Below are 22500 nucleotides of genomic sequence, written 5' to 3'. Positions count from 1 at the left end.
GTGTTTATGTCCCTAAAAGGAACACGTTAGCCTAGCTTAGCACAATGAATGGAAGCGGACAGTGCCGGTTAGCCTAGGCATCGTCCAACCAACACCTCTCCCGAAGGCTAACCGGCACTGTCCGCTTCCATTCATTGTGCTAAGCTAGGCTAACGTGCAGCCAGATAGCTTTCTACTGAACGCACAGAGAGGAAACTGGTATCTATCTTAATTGTCTCTCTCTGGAGAAGACGGTAAGCTAATTTCCCCAAATGTTGGCGTGTTCCTTTAATATAATGTACTTTTGGACATAAATAAAGCATTTAAAATGTGTGTGTGTGTGTCTTACACAGGGGTCCCAATGAAGATAATGGACTCCCACTCAGGCATGTATCTCATCTGTCCCTTGAGCTTCAGACAGCGGCTTCCGTCGCCCCAGCTCTCCATAGCGTTAGCACTGTTGCCGTCTGAGAGAGGGGGGGGGGGGGGGGGAGCACAGCTCGTATCAACACCAACACAGAGGACCTCAGGTCTCACAGTACATGATGTCAATGGGACACGTACTGACCGACCCAGTGTCCCTCGTGTGTCTGTAGTATTTTGTCAGTGTTGGTGTTTGATTAGGTCAGTGTCTGAGAATAATAATTAATAATAACAATAACTAATAAATCATCATTAATAATTATAATGAATATGTATAATTAAGTATAATTATAACTCGGGATGTCTGATATTATCGACCGATATTGGCATTAAAATGTAATATCGGAAAACATCGGTATCGGTTTTCAAAAAAATATATATATATATTTTTTTTTACATTTCTAGAACCTTTATTTACCCAGGCAAGCAAGTAAGAACAAATTCTTAGTTTATTTATTGTCAAAAGTATGCATAATGTTGTGTTAATTCCACAACAAGAGATATGTAATGTTAATTACCTTTTTTTGGGGGGGGGGGGGGGGGGGCCCTGCATATATCGGTATCGGTTGATATCGGTATCGGAAATTAAGAGTTGGACAATATCGGTATATCGGATATCGGTAAAAAGGCCAATATCGAACATCCCTAATTATAACTATAACGAATTACAATAATTATATAATAATATGAATAATTGGCACTTTAGTGTCGGAACAACAACCTTTGTAGTCGTCCTCAATGATCGACTGGAACGCCATGAGCTCCACGTCTACATCAGCAGAACGGTTGCCATTTTCATAGTCAGAATCTTTAATAACAAGGAGGGTAAAACATAATTCTTCTTGAGTAATAAAATAATTCAACTGTAAAAAAAAAGATGTTGAATGGGCTAAGCCCGCGGTTCTCAAACTACGGGTTGCGACCCAAAGTGGGGTCATGGGTAGGTGACAGTGGGGTCATTGGCAAGTAAGAAAATAAAAATATATTTACATTTTGAATATTTTTTATGTATAACATATTTAGGCTAAATATGCCTCGTTTTATAAATGTGTATTGATAACATAGTGCTGTGATGACATTTTATAATAAATATGCATGATCAAGTTCAACGTGTGCTTTTATTTTGATATTCCTTAATTCCACGTTCAAATTACGCGATACATTAAGTGTGGGGTCCGCCAAAAGAAATCCTAAATAAAATGGGGTCGCGGTATAAACGTTTGAGAACCCCTGGGCTAAGCGACTAATACTATTGAAAATGTATAAGGTATTTGAATCTTATTAATAAGTAAAGTAATTTATTTTGTATTAATTGTAAAACTTCTAAATGAATCTCCCCAGTGCCTTTGAGGCCAAAACTCTTCCTCCCACATTTTATTATTAAAGGAAGTAGAACTGATATTGTAATTCACTATGACTGTAGTATTCACTATGGTAGCTATTTCTTTGGCATAGGAGGGGAAAACAACAAGAATCTTTCTCGAATTAAATGGAATTAAACTCCAGATAACAAAAGTTACATTGCCGAGACTGAGCCCTCTTCACTGGAAGTCTCTGTAATCCACCAAGCTCGACTCAGTGGCTCAGAGAAGTGATGCAGAATCTTAAACTTGAGAAATTGAGACACACAGTCGCGGCGATCCTCTGATAAGTTTGAGGAAAATCTGGAATACATATTTGTGGAGTAGTACATAGAGGAGAGACTATAGATAGATCACACATGACATGTGAGGCAGCTGTTAGTTAGTTTTTTGTCTTTCTTTTTTGTACTCTTTTTTTCCAGCGTCTCTGTCTTGTTCATATTGTTGTCGTTTATGAATTTCTAGATGATCAAACCGTAAACAAAGCGGCCTATTGGGATGTTAGCTCCTAATGTGAAAACGACGTGATTTAATGTTCTATTTTGATGCTCGTTTTTTTATACTTTTTATTTGTATACATATTTTATGTCTGCACTTGCATTGCTCTTGATCTGCCAATTGTGTGCTCATTTTATGCCCCGTCTTTTTTGTGCTACTGTGAAGCACTTTGAGCTGCAATTCTTGTATGAAAGGTGCTATACAAATACAGTTTATTATTATTATTATTATTATTATTATTATTATTATTATTATTATTTATTATTATTATTATTATTTATTATTATTATTATTATTATTATTATTATTATTATTATTATTATTATTATTATTATTATTATTATTATTATTATTATTATTATTATTATTATAATGAAATACGTCTTGACTGATTGGACTGAAAAAGAGTTGACCAAAGACCCGGCCGAGGCCTATGTGAGCAGAATTTTATTGGGGCCCGTCACACCTCGCCTCAGCGCCAGCAGACACTTGTGCGTCTGGTCGGGCCCAGCGCCACCGGACACACACCCCTGCATCCCACTCTTACTCTGGGCTCGGTTGTGCAGGTTCCTCTCTCTCTTCACTGGCTCTTTGGACATGATCTCAAACAGGTTGTTGGGGTGGGAGATGATCTGGGTTATGGATTCACAAAGGCAACAACATCATTGTATGTACGAGCAGGTAAGTGACTAAAGGGGCCCTCGTTCTAAGAACCTGTGTAACACGGATCATCTCCGCCGTTTACAATCAAGAAAACCGAATTGCAGTGCAAAACTATACTTATAATGCATATTGATAAATCAAATCAAATCAAATCAAATGTATTTATAAGGCCCAACAACACACGTCAATGTCCCCATGGGCCGTACAAGTCTTCTTTAAACAAGTCAAGAAGAAAACATAACAATAGGTTAAGAATAGAACAAGGACACCATAAGGTCCAACAAATTTAAAATAAATGCAAATAGATGAAAGAATGCAAGCACTCCCAGACATACCCCACGCGAAGGTAAGGAAAAACTCACTAAAACCTAACAATAGGAACAAATTCTCCACAGGCAGTGTGGAGGAGAGAAACCTTAGAAGGGCCATTCAAGGGGGGATCTCCCTTCTTAGATGTCGGTGATAGTAGTGTTGCAGACTGACAGTTGGTAAGCATGCACTCATGTGTGTAGTGAAACACAGATGAGTGCATGCAATAGCAACTGAACATTTTGAAAGATTACAGATAGAGCTGATAGCGATAGCAACTGAACATTTTGAAAGATTGAAGATAGAGCTGATAGCGAATCTATTTGAGGCACAGTGGCGGCGCAGAGAGGGTCGCGTCCTCCCCGTCTTAATCACGGGACATTCAACATAACAGTCCAACATAACAGTCCAACCATTTGAAAGCCATGCTGTAGATGGAGTGTCTGACTACACAGAGGGTACAGGACTCCGTTAATCATATCATATCCCTCAGGTGTCCAGCCTCGTTCTCTACTACTCCTTCTCCTCCATCATACAGGAGATTGTGAAATAATAGTGTCATAACACGCTTTGTGCTGTAGGGGGAGCTGTGCACACTGTGACCCCACCTTTGTATGAATTTGAATGGTAATTAGGGGAATTAGGATGAGGAATTTGAAAAACGTTGTAGGTTTGCGATCACACTGGCGTGCTTAACACTTTGAGAACTGAACATTCTATTTCTTAAATTTGTATATTTATTTGTATTGTATGATACAAAACAAAACGGTATACAAGAAAAAAACATGTGAATATAACAGAACAAAACAATATATATATAGGGCTGGGGTGAGTAGCTATGGGTTAAACTCACTCTCACATCCTCAAAAGACGCATAAACCCATTACTTAGAAGTGGATTCACCTCTTGGTATAGCGGTCTGTGTTGCTGCCTGCGGTGTGGGAGACCGGGGTTCGACTCACACTCGGGGCATCGAAGTTTGAGGTGATGTTGTCACAACCGTTACATGTATATATATATATATATATATACACATACACATCTACTCATAATACTTATACATGACATTATATACATAGACAAGACAAGACACAAAAAAATATATATATCAAACGAACATAACGAAATTCCCCAGAGAACCAATTAAATAAGGTTGGCACACCTATTCATATGGGATATATTGTACATTTTAAAACATGAACATTGTCAGTTTTCAATAGACAATGTACTAAAACCCTGTTTTGGTGGGTGACAAGGTTTATCCAGTGCATAAACCAGAAATGTGAAAATGCATATTCTGGAGCGTCGCTAGACCATCTCTCCTAACCACTGATCGAGAGGTCACTTTAAGGAAAGAACAGATGTGAAAGAATATATAATAAAAATAAAAAACGTTAATCGTGCCTTAAAAAATAAATAGTGGCGTTAAAAGAATTGTTAACTTTGAGAGCCTTAGATTTTATATGTCTGCACTTTATGTGCTCATTTTATGCCTGTCTTTTTTCTGTTGTGCAGCACTTACAGTTTCTGTATGAAAGGTGCTATACAAATAAAGTTTATTATTATTATTATTATTATTACTGACTGATGACGGTGTAATTATGACACTGTTATCTCACAAACATGATACATTAATAGATAGATAGTAACGAATAGGAAACGACCCATATAATTCTGTATGATAACATGTACAATAGTGCTGTATATAATGTATATACATTTATATATTTATATTTACCACATATATATGTGTATCCATATCTGTCTGAATATACATATAATACTTCTATATACCTACTTATACACCTGCATATAACCCATATATCTATATCTGTACATATCACTTATACTCTTGCTAGTTACGCTGCTGGCCATTATGACTTACTACCATATTGTCTTTATACCTGCATCACTGTACATATTAATATTACAACTCTGTACATACATCTGATTAGCACTATACTCAGTAGTACTAATTTATATATTCTATACCCAGTTTAATCACCTGTACATTGTATATTACTATTGCACTTTACTGTTACATTTGCACTCTAGTTGGATGCCAAACCTATTTTTGATGTACTGTACTTGTGCTGTATAATGACAATACATTTTAATCGAATCGAATGCATCCTGAATTAAACTTTTTTTTTCTTTTTTTTTTGGTGGCGCTTTCTGTATTTTTCACCCATCCCAATTTAGTCGTTATGCCAATTCCCTTCCTGGTCATTGCGAGGAGGGTGTAGAACTACCACATGCCTCCTCCGATACATGTGGAGTCACCAGCCACTTCTCTCTTTTCACCTGACAGCGAGGAGTTTCACTGGGGGAACGGACGCGTGCGGAGTTTCACACTTTCCCCCCCAGATCCCCTCCCTGCTGAACAGGCGCCCCGACCGACCAGTAGGAGTCGCAGTTTACAACGACCAGGAAGGACACATACCCCACCGGTTTCCCACCCGCTAACACTGCCAATTGTGTTAGTAGGGACGACTGACCAAGCCGGAGGTACCGCTGACAGCTGGATTCGATCCCAGAGTCTCTGCGGTGGTAGGCGAGTGCTTAGTCCACTGCGCTACCCAGCCGCCCTTGAACTTAGTTTTAAGGACAGATGATGACGTGAATCTCTATTACGTGAAGTCCTGTATGGAGGGTCAGGCGTATAGTGTGAAGGCTCACCATGTTCCAGGTGAATTCCACCAGGGGGCGAGCCAGCAGAAAGGCGTCGTTGATCTTCTTCCCGTCCAGGTCGGGAAAGACCGTGGCCAGGCCCGAACCCACGTTGTGCACCACCATGTCCTGGTGAGTCATCAAACATTCATCCTTCGTTACGTAGAGACTGTAAGATAATGACCCCCCCCCCTCACGGACCCTCTCCCATCCCGAGAGACAGACGTCTCACACCTTCAGCCCCATCCAGCCCCCAACCCATGTTCTCCCCCCTCCTCCTCCTCCTAACTCACCCCCTCCTTATTTCGTCTCCCTCTCACCTGATACCCCCCTTTCTAACTCACCCTGGCCCCCTCCAATCCTGTACCTGGGCCATTCTACCCAGAATACCCTTCTCTCTTTACTATAAAGAGCTACGTCTGACTGGACTCTGGAGCTCTCCTGGGGACGTAGGCCATTGTCTTCGTTGATAATAAACCTGTGTTTAACCCTCGAGTCAACCTTTAAAAAAAATCACACCTTTAGCCCTTTGCCGAAAACGGCGATCTCAATAAAACATATCTTTTTCATGTATTGTTAAAAAGAAAATTCATGAATATCATTATTAACTTCAGTCCTCACCATACATATAGAATATTTATAAATGTTCAGGATTTTAACAATTTTTTTAAATTAGGGTTAGGGGGTTAGGGTTAGGGTTAGGGTAACCCTAACCCTAACCCTAACCCTAACCCTAAAAAGAATAATGGTTAAAATCCTGAAAATGAATAAATGCACAAACTACCTCTTGGAGGCCTCATCCATCCTTTTATCATGTTACTTATGAATCATTCTAATTTTAAACTGCACAGGCTGTGTATTCAAAAAATTTGTTTAACATGGGAGTCCCTGACTGTTCATTTCTGCGACTAGGGTGACACATTTATGCAGTGTGCGTAATAGTGATTTTTGGAAAAAAAACTATTGTAATGTGAGTCAAAGATGTGATACTGAGCTACTTTCCTGGCATATACATAAAATATAGCCAACGCTATCCACAAACACACGTGAAAAAAGGCTATTTGCAGAGAATTGCGACAAGGGTGACTGGAGGGTTAAACAAGTCTATATTTGACTAAGTACATTCACTGATCCGTTATATTCTTCCACAAGACAACGTTGGATCAGTCTCGAAGCGTCAACGTAAATGACATTGAATCGACGTTGGGATTTAGCTGAGATTTAGTCGTCGGTGTTGACTCAGTGTTATTTTTCCAACCCCCCCCCCCCCCCCCTCCCCAAAAAAAGGCCATCAGTTGTCAACATGAATTCAACATTGGTTCAATGTTGATTCAAAGTAGAATTTTTAACCTCGACCACAACGATGATTCTGATCGAGTCAATGTCACTTTGCTATCCGGGTAATTTAAAGTGCTATTTTCAAGGCATAGGATAACCTTCGTTACACCCCCATTCTGCCGAGAGGGAGTCGTCAACAATGGGACCTTAGCGGCGACGTGTGATACATCACCTGTCTGAAGACGACGTTGAAGGGGAAGACTTCAAAGAAGAAGTCTGAGGTGATGGGAAGAATCTCCTGCTCCTCCTCGTCCTCCTTCATGATGTAACGGTAGGCGGAGTTGTCGAAGTTCAGTCTGCACAGATTTGGATGTTCATCAATATTTACGAATGGGTCAAATGTTTAAAGGAACACTTATTAGATTATGACAAGTACGTGGAAACAGCTGACATGCATATTCTCGTATAATGGCTAATGCATAATGTATAAACATATCTATAGACATAATGTATAATGCATAATGTTGCACAGTATTTGATCAACTTTTAAAGGAACATGCCAACATTATCGGAAATGTGCTTACTGTCTTCTCCAGAGTCAGACGAGAGGATACCAGGTTCCTCCGTGTGCGTTCAGTAGAAAGCTTAGCTTGATGAATGGAAGCGGATGAGAAGCGGCTAGCCCAGGCGTTGGCCAACTAACACCTCTCCCGGAGAAGCTGCAACGTCCCACATATGGGAAGTTTTTCGGACCTTTTGCAACCGCCACTTTGGCGACCCCTAGTGGCTCGGGTGTGCATATTTTGTAATACAATATATATATCGAATTGAAGGCTTATTTGTTGCCTGTCGATAGCGACAATATCCGACAAAGTCCGCTCAGCGGTTCTCGAGTTACATGCCGGTATTTGAGGCTTGTGCAAAGTACACGGTATTGCGCAAAATACCACTCCGACTCAGGCTGCAGTAGTTCCGTCAATCTAGATCCAATCTCGAAAAAGATTGTGGAGGGTTGTAGCCAATGAGTGTGGCTTTCCAATGATACACCACATGGGGATCTAAATAAAAAATTTAAATAAAAAATAAAAACACGAAAACAGGAAGAGAAAAACAGCCGAATTAATTGAAGTCTATGAGAAAACTGAGTACACAGTTTACCAGAATCACTCCTAATCACTCATTTCTGAATGGATATTTATGAAATTTGGACATGTACTACATAAGGCTTCATGCTATGGACCTCGGGAGTTTCTTTAAGCCATACCACCTTCTGGGAAATACTACTAACTACTACAGAAAAACTTGAGTAATACGTTTTTCTACAACTCATGTTCAGACCTATGTTACTCTATTACATTAGCACTAAAAGTGCATTCTCTTTCTGGAATCAGAAACTTCAGAATCTCATCTTTCAAGAGACCAGGCTCATGCATGTGCTATAAGTATAAAGTATGTTGTTTTCGTTTGCAAAAAAGTATGCAGTCCTCAAAAACGAAAACTAAAATCGCCAATTTTGGAGGCGCCTGCTAGGCTAGCTGCTTCTCATCCACTTCAATTCATTTTGCAGTGTTTTGATTGTTTTCTACTGAACGCACACAAAGGAAATTGGTATCTTCTTGTCTGACTGGAGAAGAAGGTAAGCAAATGTCCCATAATGTTGGCATGTTCCTTTAAAAGTTGATCTGTGGGCGGCCGGGTAGTGCAGCGGACTAAGCGTCTGTCTACCACCACAGAGACAGTGGGATCGAATCCAGCTGTGGTGCTTCCGGGTTGGCCGACCGTCCATACTGACACAATTGGCAGTGTTAGCGGGTGGGAAACCCGGCGAGGGTGGGTCCTGGTCGTTGTAAACAGCGACTCCTACTGTTCGGTCGGGGCGCCTGCACAGCAAGGGAAGGATCTAAGAGAGGTAGTGTGACCTTCCACACATTACACTCTCCCAGTGAGAGTCCGCGCTGCCAGGTGAAAATAAGCGGTGGGCTGGGTACACATGTATCGGAGGAAGCATGTGATAGTCTGCGCCCTCCCGGACCGACGGTAGGGGGTAGAGTGCGCAACGACCAGGAAGGGGATTGGGAATTGGCATAACGACTAACATTGGAATGGGAGAAAAATCGATCTGTGTGGCAACAGTGGTTCGGGAGGTTGAACAGTCGTCTGGTAATCCGGAGGTTCCGGGTTCGATTCCCGCTCCTCCCGGGCAGTGTGTGGCGTCGAAGTGTCCTTGAGCAAGACACTTAACCCCTAATTGCTCCCGATGTGCAGGTTGGCACTTTGCATGGTTACCTCCGCCGTCGGTGTGTGAATGCGTGAGTGAATGGGTAAAATGTGAGGAACAAATTGTAAAGCACTTTGGATAAAAGCGCTATATAAATGCAGTAATTTACCTGTCTGACTCTGGAGAAGACAGAGCCCTACTGTATTGTACCCATTCTGCAATCTGTTAATAAAATGTTCAATCAATCAATCACAGTAAGCACATTTCCCATAATCTTGGCATGTTCCTTTAAAAGTTGATCAAATACTGTGTGACATAATGCATTATACATTATGTCTACAGATATGTTTAGACATTATACATTATACATTATGCATTAGCCATTATTACGAGAATATGCATGTCAGCAGTTTCCAAGTGCTTGTCATAATCTAATTTCAAGTGGAAATGAGTTTGGTAGGGTAACCTTTCTGTATGTCTATTTTGCTTGACAGAGGAGGCCCATTCAGTAGTGGAGCCAGGTGATTTATTGACATTCATAATTCATCTTAACTTTCTGCTGATATTTTAAATGTTATGTGGAAATGTTTCCCATTGGAATGTTAGGTATAAATCTTACATTCCGAATTAAATTATTGTATTATATAAACAATGTGTGTGTGTGTGTGTGTGTGTGTGTGTGTGTGTGTGTGTGTGTGTGTGTGTGTGTGTGTGTGTGTGTGTGTGCGCGTGTGTGTGCATGCGTGTGTGTGTGTGTGTGTGTGTGTGTGTGTGTGTGTGTGTGTGTGTGTACATATGTGCACAAGTGTGTGTGTATACGTGTCTGTCTGTGTGTGTGCATGTGTGTGTGTGTATGTGTGTGTGCATGCGTAACATAACATAATAACATATGTGAGTTATTGTGGAAACTACGCACAAGTGTGTGTGTGCGTGTGTGTGTGTGTGTGTAGTGCGTGTGTGTGTGTGTGACAAGTAGTTCAGCCATACTGTATGTAACAGCGTTCTGTCGTCCATGCACTTTGTAACTGGTTGTTCTTTCATACTTTCTGAGTGCACTGGCAGTGTTTATGTCCTTTGTATGAGGCTTCCTTGTACTTCTGTTCATGGAAGTGGACATAAATAAACATTTCAAATGTGTCTGTCTGTCTGTCTGTCTGTCTGTCTGTCTGTCTGTCTGTCTGTCTGTCTGTCTGTCTGTCTGTCTGTCTGTCTGTCTGTCTGTCTGTCTGTGTGTGTGTCTGTGCGTGCGTGTGTGTGCGTGTGTGTGTGCTCGTGTGTGTGTGTGTGTGTGTGTGTGTGTGTGTCTGTGTGTGTCTGTGCGTGTGTGTGTGTACGTGTGTGTGTGTGTGTGTGTGTGCGTGTGCGTGTGTGTGTCTGTGTGTGCGTGTGTGTGTGTGTGTGTGTCTGTGCGTGTGTGCGTGTGTGCGTGCGTGCATGCGTGCGTGTGTGTGTGTGTGTCTGTGCGCGTGCAGCATCTTGACCTCATGGTGACGTGAGAGTAGTCTCCCACCAGCTGCTCAGACAGAACCTCGACGTGGATGTCGGTGTCGTAGAACTGCTTCCCCATCTGCCTCAGCTGGCCCATGGCGTAGTGCAGGTAGCCTTTACGCTTACTCCTGCAGCACGGAGAGGAAGGGAGACAAATTAACACAATGGTTCCCTTCTTTCAAAAAGCCTTTGTACCGACAGGAACGAGTAGACAGCCAAAAAAAAAAAAGGAATCACAGGAATCGGATCTTTTCTCCCTTAAGGGGATAGTTTGGATTTCTTTCCACATCAAGTGCTGTGCGAGTAGAGTGATGGACTGCGTGGCCGTTCGCTGACTTGTGGCGTCCTGTGGTCGGGGTTCTGGCCGTGTTCTGAGCGAGCCGGGCGGCTCCAGGCGGGGCAGCACGCGGGCACAGTAAACACAAGTATCTGAAGCCACAGCCACGACACGCAAACAAAGACTTCTAACCATCCAGAGCACGACCACAGTCATGACGGAAGAACCAGGCGCTTGATTCTCCTCTCCTCTCTGGGCAGCGCGGTTACGTGTGAACAGGCCCCCGGTGTGTCGTAATTCACTTGCATTCTTCACAAGAGACACAATAGTTTAACATTTTTCGAGTTGAAAGGAATCCAACGTGGGAAAATACGTGAGTGCGGTTGTACTCTTCTTGTTGGTTAAACCTTTCGACTGCATGCTGTGGTGTAGCTTCAGATACTTCTGTTAATGGTCCCCATGTGCGCGTGTCTGTCTGAAGCTGCGCGATTCGGTTCGGTCGCGGCTATGCATCGATTACTCTACTGGCAAGTATTTCACTTCATGTCCAAAAAATGAAAACGATCCCTTTAACCCGACCGAGGAGCCCTGACCACAGTGTCCATTCAGTGACTGAGCACGTAAGCACCCATGCTGTACATGTACAGGACCAGCCCTGGGCATAAACCACATAGACAGTCGCCTTGGGCGCCAACCGCCTAGAGGGCCCCATAAATCAGGCCATCCACCTAGAGGGCCCCAGGCATCAAGCCAAAAAGAATCATTTATGTGAAACGTAAAATATGTATTTCAAATAAAACAGTGTTATTGTAGGCTATTGTAACTCTGGCTTTCTGAGAGAACAGAAATAAAAAGGGTGGGTTAGGTACCATAGTACCAAGACCTTTCTGATTCTGATTCTTCTGATTTGTTGACGTTAGCTGGTAATGAGTGGTTAGGTAACATAGTGTATTTGTTGACATTAGCTCAGCTGGTAATGAGTGGCTAGGTAACAGTGTATTTGTTGATATTAGCTGGTAATGAGTGGCTAGGTAACAGTGTATTTGTTGATATTAGCTCAGCTGGTAATGAGTGGCTAGGTAACAGTGTATTTGTTGATGTTAGCTGGTAATGAGTGGCTAGGTAACATAGTGTATTTGTTGATATTAGCTGGTAATGAGTGCAGGTAACATAGTGTATTTGTTGATGTTAGCTGGTAATGAGTGGCTAGGTAACAGTGTATTTGTTGATATTAGCTGGTAATGAGTGGCTAGGTAACATAGTGTATTTGTTGATATTAGCTGGTAATGAGTGGCTAGGTAACATAGTGTATTTGTTGATGTTAGCTGGTAATGAGTGGCTAGGTAACATAGTGTATTTGATGATGATAGCTGGTAATGAGTGGCTAGGTAACATAGTGTATTTGTTTATGTTAGCTGGTAATGAGTGGCTAGGTAACATAGTGTATTTGTTGATGTTAGCTGGTAATGAGTGGCTAGGTAACAGTGTATTTGATGATGCTAGCTGGTAATGAGTGGTTAGGGCTGGGGGATGGGATCGGTCCTGGTGAGGGCGCGGGTCTAAAATAGCCGGTTATACCCATACTCTGCAGTACACCTACCCCCCCCCCCCCCCCCCCCCGGTGTACTCATCCCACCACTACACCGATATTATACCACACCCATCTTCCCTAACGCCCCGCCCCGCCCTCCAGGTTTATTTTGAAGTTCCAACTGTGTCTACATCAGTTGGCAAAAAATCACTTAAGTTTAAGGCTCCTTCTGACTGGAACAATCTGTTCATATCCGTTCGTTCAATAACATCTTTTCACTTATTTAAAACTGCTCTTTCCTCTCACTTTGAGATTACCTGTTCATGTTTTGACTAATCATCATGTTTTGACCATTCATCATTATCACAGTTCATTGACGCAATGATAAATAATTATGTGTTATGTGTACTGTTGTAGTTATTGTAGTTGTTACTGTTGTGTTGTGTTTTTTTTTTAGTTCTTTGTTTTGTTCGTTTGTCTGATTGATGTTGGCTGAACTGTCTGTAAAATATCTTGTCGTAAATATATGATTCTTTTGTAATCTGGGACCTCCTTGAAAACGAGATTGGTTCATCTCAAGGGGTTATTCCTAATAAAGAATTTCAATCATCTCCCATCTCCTCCCGCCAGACCTGTAGTGGAGGGTGACTCCGGTGGCCGACTCCTCCTGACAGAAGAAGGTAGGAGGCTGCACCTTGGGGTAGCTGAAGCGCAGGTACTCGTGCAGGTTGTCCAGCCCGTTGACAAAGTCACGCACGTGGCGTCCCAGCACCTGAGGGGCACGGAGGGAGTAGTAAGGTCCACGCAGGTTACTCAAAAAGCAGTCATGATCGGTTTAGATTATTAGGTGAACGTTTGTTGACGAGCAGCGAAAAGGAGATTGAACGTAACTGCATTGATTGATTGAAAACCTTTTTTTATTTTTATTTTTTACTTACGTTTTTATTTTCATTTTTTCAACAACATACATTTCCACATACAAAATTATAAAGACTCATCAACAAGAAATAAAAATAAAACAGATATACAAAAATACAAAAATGAGAAAAGAAAAAGTGTGGCATGGGTCCTTCGGTCCATTCTATATTTGCATCCTTTATTTATATTTTTCATCATTTCCTTGTATCCTTTTCAATCCCCTGTGATGTCGTTCCTGCCTCTCCTATATTCTTCCCACTTTTCCCATTTCAATTCAAACTTCTCTTCTTGCAGCCTCAGCAGATGTGTGATTCTCTCCATTTCCTGTATCCCCTCTACTATCTCTATCCATTGGTCCTTCGTCGGCACTTCTACCCTGTACCACAGTTTAGTTAAAGCTTTTTTGGCTGCCACTATTAGTATCTTAATCAAGTATTTGTCTTCCTCTTGAATTCCTTCCTGTGATAGGTTCCCCAGATACAACACTTGGCCTTTCTGGGGTATTTCGTATCCTATTATTTCATTTATTATCTCTCCTATCTCTGCCCAGTAGTGCCTTATTTTCTGACATCTCCAGAATAGCGACCACAGTGTGGTTCGCTATTTCTTGTCCACACTCCCTCCAACATTGCTGGTGTGTAATTGCCCTGTATTTCTGGTGTTATAAAAAATCTAATTATGTTTTTCCACCTAAACTCCCTCCATATCCTTGATCCTGTGGTTGATTGTTGTGTCTTACATGTGTTATACCATTCCTCCTCTGTTATCTCTATTTCTAACTCTTTCTCCCACTTTTCTTTTATATACAATGTTGTATTTCCCTTACTGTCCATTATTGCCTGATATAGTGCCGATATCACCCTTCCCTTCGTTCCTTCGTATGATTTTACCATTATTTTAATTACCCCATTCTGTTCTTTGTCTCTGTCTTGCTTTATTTCCTTGTTATAGTAGTCTCTAATCTGTAAATATCTAAAGTGGTCCCTATTCTCTAGTCCGAATCTTTCTTTCAATTTTTGTAGAGTCTGCATCTCCCCTCCTTCTATCATTGTACATATTGCTGTTACCCCCCCCCCCCCCCCCCCCCGTTCCCATCTTTTGAACCCATGTTCTTCTATCCCTGGTTTGAATTTGTTGTTGTGTGTTATCCATCTCAGTATCTTGGACTCTTTTTCTAGCTTGTATTTCTTTACTATTGTGTTCCATATGTTTATAGTGAATTTGGTAATTGGGTCTAGTAATTGCTCCTGTCTTCTGAACAGTTCCCTATCTCCTATCAGTGCCTGCACTTTGAATCCCTCTCTTTTGGTTTCTATATCTTTCCATTTGGCTTCATAATTCACATTGCACCAGCATGCTACTGTTCTAAGCTGTACTGCATAGTAATAGCTTTCTAAACTGGGTACTGCCATTCCTCCTTTTTCCTTTGGTAGTTGTAGAGTCACATATCTGATCCTTGGCCTTTTCCCCCCCCAAATTAATCTTGATATCTGTCTGTCCCATTCCCTGAATTGTTTTTGTGGTATTAGTATAGGTAGAGACTGAAATAGGTATAGTAACCTTGGTAATATGTTCGTCTTAATGATTTCGATCCTTGAGCTGAAATCTAGGGGCATTACTGTCCATCTTTCTAGGTCTCTCTTGATTTTCTGATTGATCTGTGTATAGTTTGCATCGTATAACCCCTCCCTCCCTCTTGTAATGTTCACCCCTAGGTACTTGATCCTGTCCATGTCCCATTTAATTTTGTATTTTTCTTTGATCTCTATCGTTGGCATGTAGTTCAGTGCTAAAGTCTGTGTCTTCGTCACGTTGAGTCTATATCCTGAGTAGTATCCATATTCTGTCAGTAAATCCATCAGTGTCGGAAAGCTTGTGTCTGGTTGTCTCATATACACTATCACGTCATCTGCGAACAGTCCCAATTTATGTTCTGTTCCCCTTATCTCCACCCCTTTGATGTCTTTGGTCTGTCTAATTAGTTGAGCCAGTGGTTCGATGAATACATCAAAGAGCGTTGGTGAAAGACAACAACCCTGTCTGGTAGCTCTCTCTAGTTTAATCCGGTCCGTCAAACTACCATTTACCTTAATCCTAGCCGTCGGCTCTTGATATAATGCCCTAATTGGTTTCATAGCGTTTTTATCTAATCCAAATTTTTCCAATACTTTATATAGAAATATCCAGCTTACACTGTCAAAAGCTTTTTCTGCATCTAGGCTAACTAATACTGCACTTCCTCCTTCCTTTTGTATCTCCTCTACCACCAGCACTGTCTTCCTTATGTTATCATGTGTCTGTCTTCCTTTAACACATTCCCTGCCATGACTTATATCCATCAATATAGCCAGTCTGCCACCACTCTAAGCCTATGGAGATGTTCACCTTCTTTGCAGGGCTATAACTTTTTAAATTGTATTGCTAAATTGACATTACTATGGCCCATTCAACATCGATTATCTATCGTTCAGGATGTAGGAACGTTATACTTTTTCATTCATATATTCATACAAAAATACCTTCTAGAATATAAGTATGTTTTTATCGTTTTCTGCAGTAATTCCTAGAACGTGAGCTATAGGCCTAAACGCATAATATAGATTATCGATTGCCGTCTATTCCCTAGACACGCTATATTAAAAAATTCAACTGTACATGATCGTATACGTTATGCGTCATCATGCGCGGATGAAAGGGGGGGGGGGGGTCGTTTATAATTCTGTGACCGTCAAATGCTTTATGTAGTATGGGTGATATATTGATCAGATCGGTTTGCTGTGAAATGAATAGACAATTGGGCTGAAAATGGCGTCAGCGTCCTCTTACCGTTCGCCGACGAGACTGGAGGAAAAAGATCCCACTTATTTGACTTATTTTGTTTTAGACAGTTTTAGACAGTTTTACTTCCTTCTTTCGATATTGTTTGACCGGGAGCTATTTCAATGGTCGACTACCCACACATCTCCAAACCGGAAGTCCCGATTGAAAACTTTATTAACAGATTGCAGAATGGGTACAATACAGTACGGCTCAATACAAACAACTGCTACGAGGATCAAAGGCTGTCCCCGAAGCCTGTTTTTGGGATTCGAACTTCGTCAGGGTTTTTTTGAACGAACGTTCGAACCTTCGTTTTTAACACATCGGACGCCAAAAATGAGTATACTCGTTATTGCCCGCCATGCGTTGTGCGCCAGAAATGAGTTAACTCATTTTTGGGATCAATATTTAATTTTTTCGCCATGGCATTCATAATTCATGCAGCCTCCCTCCGGGACTGCAGCTGGACCCTGTCTGATATTGCAACGCCTCAATACCGCCGCCTGGTGGATGTCGGGCGAGTTACACTCCAAGCCAAACCGGAAGTGGCGCTTGGTGCATCGAGGAAATTCCTCCGGCAGTAATATCTTGTAACGTGGGTCTAGATACACACTCGAGTGCATGGGATCGCTTTCGGAACGCAATAATCAATATGATTTGGGCTATTATTGCGTCATACAAACGGGAAATGGATCTAGCAGATCGAGGTCAAATAATTGGAATATTTTTCCTCCAGTCTCATCGGCGAACAGTAAGAGGAATATAACGTTATTTTCAGCCCGATTGTTTATTCATTTCACGGCAATCCATCTGATCAACATATCAACCCATACTAAATAGCCGTTACTGACGATCAAGGAATTATAAACGACCCCCCCCCCTTTCCTTCACGCATGATGAAGCATAATGTATACCGATCATATACATTTGAATTTTTTAATATAGCGTGTATAGGAAAGAAACGCCAATCCATAATCTATCATATGTGTCAGGGCCTATAACTCGCGTTTTTAGGAATTACTGCAGAAAACCTTAAAAACATACTTATATTCTCGACGGTATTAACACAACAATGTATGAATGAAAAAATATAACGTTCCCACATCCGGAACGATAGATACCCGATGTTGAAAGGGCCATAGTAATGTCGATATAGCTATAATATTTAAAAAGTTATAGCCCTGCAAAGAAGGTAAACATCTCCATAGGGTTACATCACTGGCAGACTGGGTATAAGGATGGGCATACTGCGTGGCAGACAATGTGTAGTAATTAAAAAAATATATATATATATATATATATATTTTTTTTTTTTATATATATATCCTCAAACTAAATCCTCAATTTGAATAAAGTGATTAATCTGATTAAATTAGTATTTTTTTTTTTTTTTTATTAAATCAACTTTCCAGCCCCAGACCCAGCCCAGGGAGAAGCCCCAGCCCAACTAAATCAATTAAATCAACTTTCTTTAATGAATATAACTCATCAGTTTCTTTTAATACTATAATATTAGTGTAGCCTGATCTTTATCTGCAACTGTGAAGAAAAACCCCATTGGTTTAAACAGAATTAATAGAAAGAAATCTTTCAATTTTTTTTTAAATTTAATGTATTAAAAATAAAAAATTCAAATGTTGATTTAGAATTCGAATGCCAACGTAATGAACGTTCAAACGTTTGGGCTCAGCCCTACGAGGATGCAGACCAGAAAAATACTTTCGTCTTGTTTACATCAGGGTCCTCCATTTTCAATTCATCAGGATATTTATGACATACAAGACATACAAATATACAGTACTGTGTAAAAAAAAGAATGGAATGTAAACTACCTGGATACAAGCCCGGATCCCCTGCATGAAATCAAACATCTACCAGTCATCCAAAGGGAGCCTGGTCAAGGGAGATATTAGTCTTACTAGGCTTCAGGCCAAGGGGGATATTAGTCTTACTAGGCTTCAGGCCAAGGGGGATATTAGTCTTACTAGGCTTCAGGCCAAGGGGGATATTAGTCTTACTTACTGTAACATTTGTGGTTCGCTCTCCTCATGGAGCAAACCTCTAGCATTACCTGGTGGGTAATTGCCCTGTCTACCTGCCCTGTCTACTAATTACACTCATTGGTGTAATTGGTAACTAGTGTGACTCGTTAAATGTCTCCTTATATTCTCTCCTGTGTCACACAAACACTGTCAGTTGATCACTGAAACTGTCCGTGAGTATATAGACCTACATGTTTAGTCTTATCGCTCCTTGCCACGGAGGATAAGTTTGTTTGTTCATGATGTGTTTGAATCGCTGTGCCACTTGGATTGCCTATTGAATTTCGTTGTTGAGAGATGGGTATGTGTGATTGGTGAACTTAGATATTTTATTATATAATATTTGTATGTGTTATTGAGGTGTATTGTATTAATTGTATTGTATTGATTTTATTGTATTGTATTGATTTGTGTGGACCCCAGTAATAGTAGCCTATGCCTGTGGCAATGGCTAATGGGGATCCGAATAAACTAAACTAAACTGTGTACATAAAAAATGTGTATATGCAGCACCGTTGTTTGACGTAATTACTATTTAACGTGTTTTGGAGACCTTGCTTTCTCCCCTTTGTTTTCCTAGATTACTGTGTTGAGTACCCTATGTATTGTGAATCATATTCGGCATGTTTTGGAGATGGAGATTTCTCCCCCTTTGTTTATCACCATCGTGTGCATGTTCATTCAGCTACTCTAATTAAAGACGTAGTGCTTTATTTGAAAAGCAACATCTGTCTCTCTCTCATCATCTGTTCTGTACTGCACCTGGGTCCAACACACCTACCAAACCGTAACACTAGGCTTCAGGCCAAGGGAGATATCAGTCTTACTAGGCTTCAGGCCAAGGGAGATATCAGTCTTACTAGGCTTCAGGCCAAGGGAGATATCAGTCTTACTAGGCTTCATGCCAAGGGAGATATCAGTCTTACTAGGCTTCAGGCCAAGGGAGATATCAGTCTTACTAGGCTTCAGGCCAAGGGAGATATTAGTCTTACTAAGCTTCAGGCAGGGCTACTGTGCTACAGAAGCACATCAAAAGATAGGATAGATAGATAGATCAAATCAGTACTTACGTTAAAAGTTTAAAAAGAAAAAGGTAGCAGCAGTAAAAATATATCAATAAATTAAACACTCGTCTACAGCCTTGTGCTCCTTGTCAACACACGGCACTCCTAACAGTGTTACCACTGTTTCCTCACAGCGGGCAGGTCCTGGGTCTGATCCTGACGGATGGCCTTTCTGTGTGGAGTTTGCATTTCTCTCCCTGTGTCTGCATGGGTTTCCTCCGGGCACTGTGGTTTTCTCCCACATCATTATTATAGACATGCATGCTGTTGCTGTACACTCCTGCCACTGCCCATGATAAAGGTACCGGCCTTACAGCTGGAGCCTGTCTGTGGCAGCCCGCTGCTCTTAGTGGTTAGCACGGGTCAAACGCAGAGCAATCATCTCCCCTTGAGGTTTAATAGAGTAGAACTTAACCCAGGGAGGGAACGAGAACACTAGGCCTTGAGTTCTTTGTCCACTTTTTAAGAGGCCTATTCATCCAAGAACCACCAACCAAGGAAACTATAAAAGAAGGAAGGGACGTTATATATCACTGTGTAGCACGTGAACGCACATTGGTGCCAAGTGCGGAAACTTTCAGTTCGGTCGACATTGAGTTGAATGGTATCAGCCGTTTATGATTTAAACAGGTTATTACCTTGGATCTCAGAATCATCTGTGTTTCAAGATTCAAGAGTTTTATTCATCACATATCTACCAGGGCAAACAGTGAAATGCGGTTGGTCATGCCTGCTTCGATTGTGCAATAAAACAATAGTAATAATAAAAAGATAACTAGAATAGACATGGTAAATAGACATGTTAATAGATCACTTAAAGGCACTGGATCCTATGTACATGTCTATATATGTCCCTATGCTATACTTGTTGTTACTAACTATACTGTGTTGCATCGTCAAAGGTGACGTTTGATATATTGGTTGATGTATATTTCCTCAGATAGCTGGTATATTTGAAATTGATTTTAATACAGGCTTCAATAGAACTGGCACCAAGGTCTGGCATCAAGCAGAGCATAGAACGCTGGTATTCTGACGTGATGACCCTTCCTTCTGTAGTAGTACAATTATCACTGAAATGATGTGTTCAACAAGGGGAACATTATGATATTAAACTTGGAGTGGTTTATAGCCAAATGTACAGGATTAAGGGAAGATCACTTTCAAATAGCTAATAGGAGTGTTAAGTAAAGGTAATTATTTAGAAAGGCATGGTTTAAGACTTTAATGAATCTAGGTAAATAAGTTGAATAAGTCAAATGATGAAATGCCATATAAATACACTGAAATGGAAATAATATTTATGGACTATAAGCTTTGTGGTTTACTCTGGCACAAACAAGTAATGGGTTATGTTGAAATGTGTGTCCTTGAGAGAAGTACCTTAATATTCATATATCATGTGTAGTAAATGTAATAGTAACAATGATTTTAGCCCTAAAGTGAGTTGGAAATAAATACTGTATTCAGCCGAGCAGTTAGTGGTAAGCCACGCCTACATTTTCAAACTCAAAAATTGCTGTTTGGGATTGGAGGAAAATCTGTTTATGATGTCACTATCTGTGAGGTCATCACCTGGGCAGAGGCCTGCTATAAATACAGGGCCACAAGACACTGGAAGAGAGATCAGAGAGAAAGGCGAAAGAAGACAAGACTGGACACCTCGTCGATCAAGGACGAATCATATTCACGCTGCCATAGAAGTGATCACGGAAGACTTTTGTTGATAAGATCAGCGGACATTTTTGTTAGACTAAGTTTGGATGCCGTTCAGAATTTGAACTGTTGTAAACAGCAATTGTTTTTGAGATACATCAAGTGTTTTTAAGAACAACTATTGATTGATTTTGTCAATAAATATTCAGTCAATAAGAATTGGAGCGACTGTTTGGACATCCATTCTTAACAAGAGTACTACATATGGTTTGACAACAACGCGAGTACATTGTATCAGAAGAAGATGCAATACTTATTTTATAGTTTCCTTGACACCAACCAGGATGTTGACTCCTGTCTTGAGATACTGGAAGCAGAAATGTATTAGCATGTATTATCAATGCTGGTGGAAGTAAATGAGGGCACGCGGTTGATTGATTGAAAACTTTATTAACAGATTGCAGAATGGGTACAATACAGTACAGCTCGGTTAATGGGATTCTTCTGAGACGATGCCGTTGACTTACACTAACTAACAAATGTTGACATCGTCTCCTTCCAAAAACAAAAACCTTGGCGCAAGTGCTTTTTGGATGGACTGAAAGCACAAATCTTATAAAATCTTGAATCGTACACCAACGTGGTTGGGCTTCAGTCTTAGTCTTTTCTTACCTTAAGGATCCTGTCGTAGCCGTACTTTCCCACAAACCCCAGGAAGTACACGCCCCACAGGTTCATCAGCTCATTGTAGGGTGTACCCGTCACTCCACTGGCTGCCTTGGCGATGCGCGGAATTACACTTTCACTGTACACCTGCACACACGCACATTAATAACTCCTACACACGCTACACATTTTTCATACAAATACACAATTTCCATTCACACACAAATAATATCAATGTTATATGAATGTTTCCACTGTAGAGGATAAGAGCTTTATAAGAGATAAACAGATAAACAGGTGCACATACACACAACCACATTTACTATGGCTAAGATGTATGACACTGCCTGACTGACTGAATGCCTTACGTTCCTTCCCTAGCCTCTCTAACCTTAAAGCTAGAAACTGTAATGCCTTTTATATAGTTTCAGAAATAACCAGCACCCACAGAACTGTCCTTCAGGTACGTTTATTTAGAGCAGGCAGAAATTAGCATTAGGCATTCTGGCTATAAGCCTTCCTCAGCGTTAAGCGCGGTTACCTCTGTGTTCGGTTATTTCTGTAACTATATAAGAGACTGTCTGGACTGTGCACCCGATAAGAAACAATTGAAGAAAAATGGTAAATGGCTGCATTTAT

The 22500-nt window shown here is 40.9% G+C and overlaps 1 protein-coding gene across 1 annotated transcript in view; it reads right to left on the bottom strand.

The window, feature by feature from the left end:
- The window catches only part of LOC311242891 (soluble guanylate cyclase 88E-like), a gene marked incomplete at both ends in the record, with an annotated part of 56416 nt that overhangs the window by 31011 nt on the left and 2905 nt on the right, over positions 1 to 22500 (bottom strand). The window contains 8 exons of the mRNA XM_084331955.1: positions 329 to 446; positions 1124 to 1210; positions 2728 to 2893; positions 5913 to 6032; positions 7414 to 7537; positions 10881 to 11015; positions 13328 to 13467; positions 21868 to 22008. Of these exons, the coding sequence (XP_084188081.1) occupies positions 329 to 446; positions 1124 to 1210; positions 2728 to 2893; positions 5913 to 6032; positions 7414 to 7537; positions 10881 to 11015; positions 13328 to 13467; positions 21868 to 22008 (1031 nt within the window). The remainder of the gene's footprint in view (positions 1 to 328; positions 447 to 1123; positions 1211 to 2727; positions 2894 to 5912; positions 6033 to 7413; positions 7538 to 10880; positions 11016 to 13327; positions 13468 to 21867; positions 22009 to 22500) is intronic.

This window comes from Notolepis coatsorum (assembly GCF_963971535.1).
Source record: "Notolepis coatsorum genome assembly, chromosome: 16".
In the NCBI taxonomy this organism is placed as follows: domain Eukaryota; kingdom Metazoa; phylum Chordata; class Actinopteri; order Aulopiformes; family Paralepididae; genus Notolepis; species Notolepis coatsorum.
The sequence above is the reverse complement of the archived record's forward strand: the minus strand, read 5'-3'. Positions and strand labels throughout refer to the sequence as shown.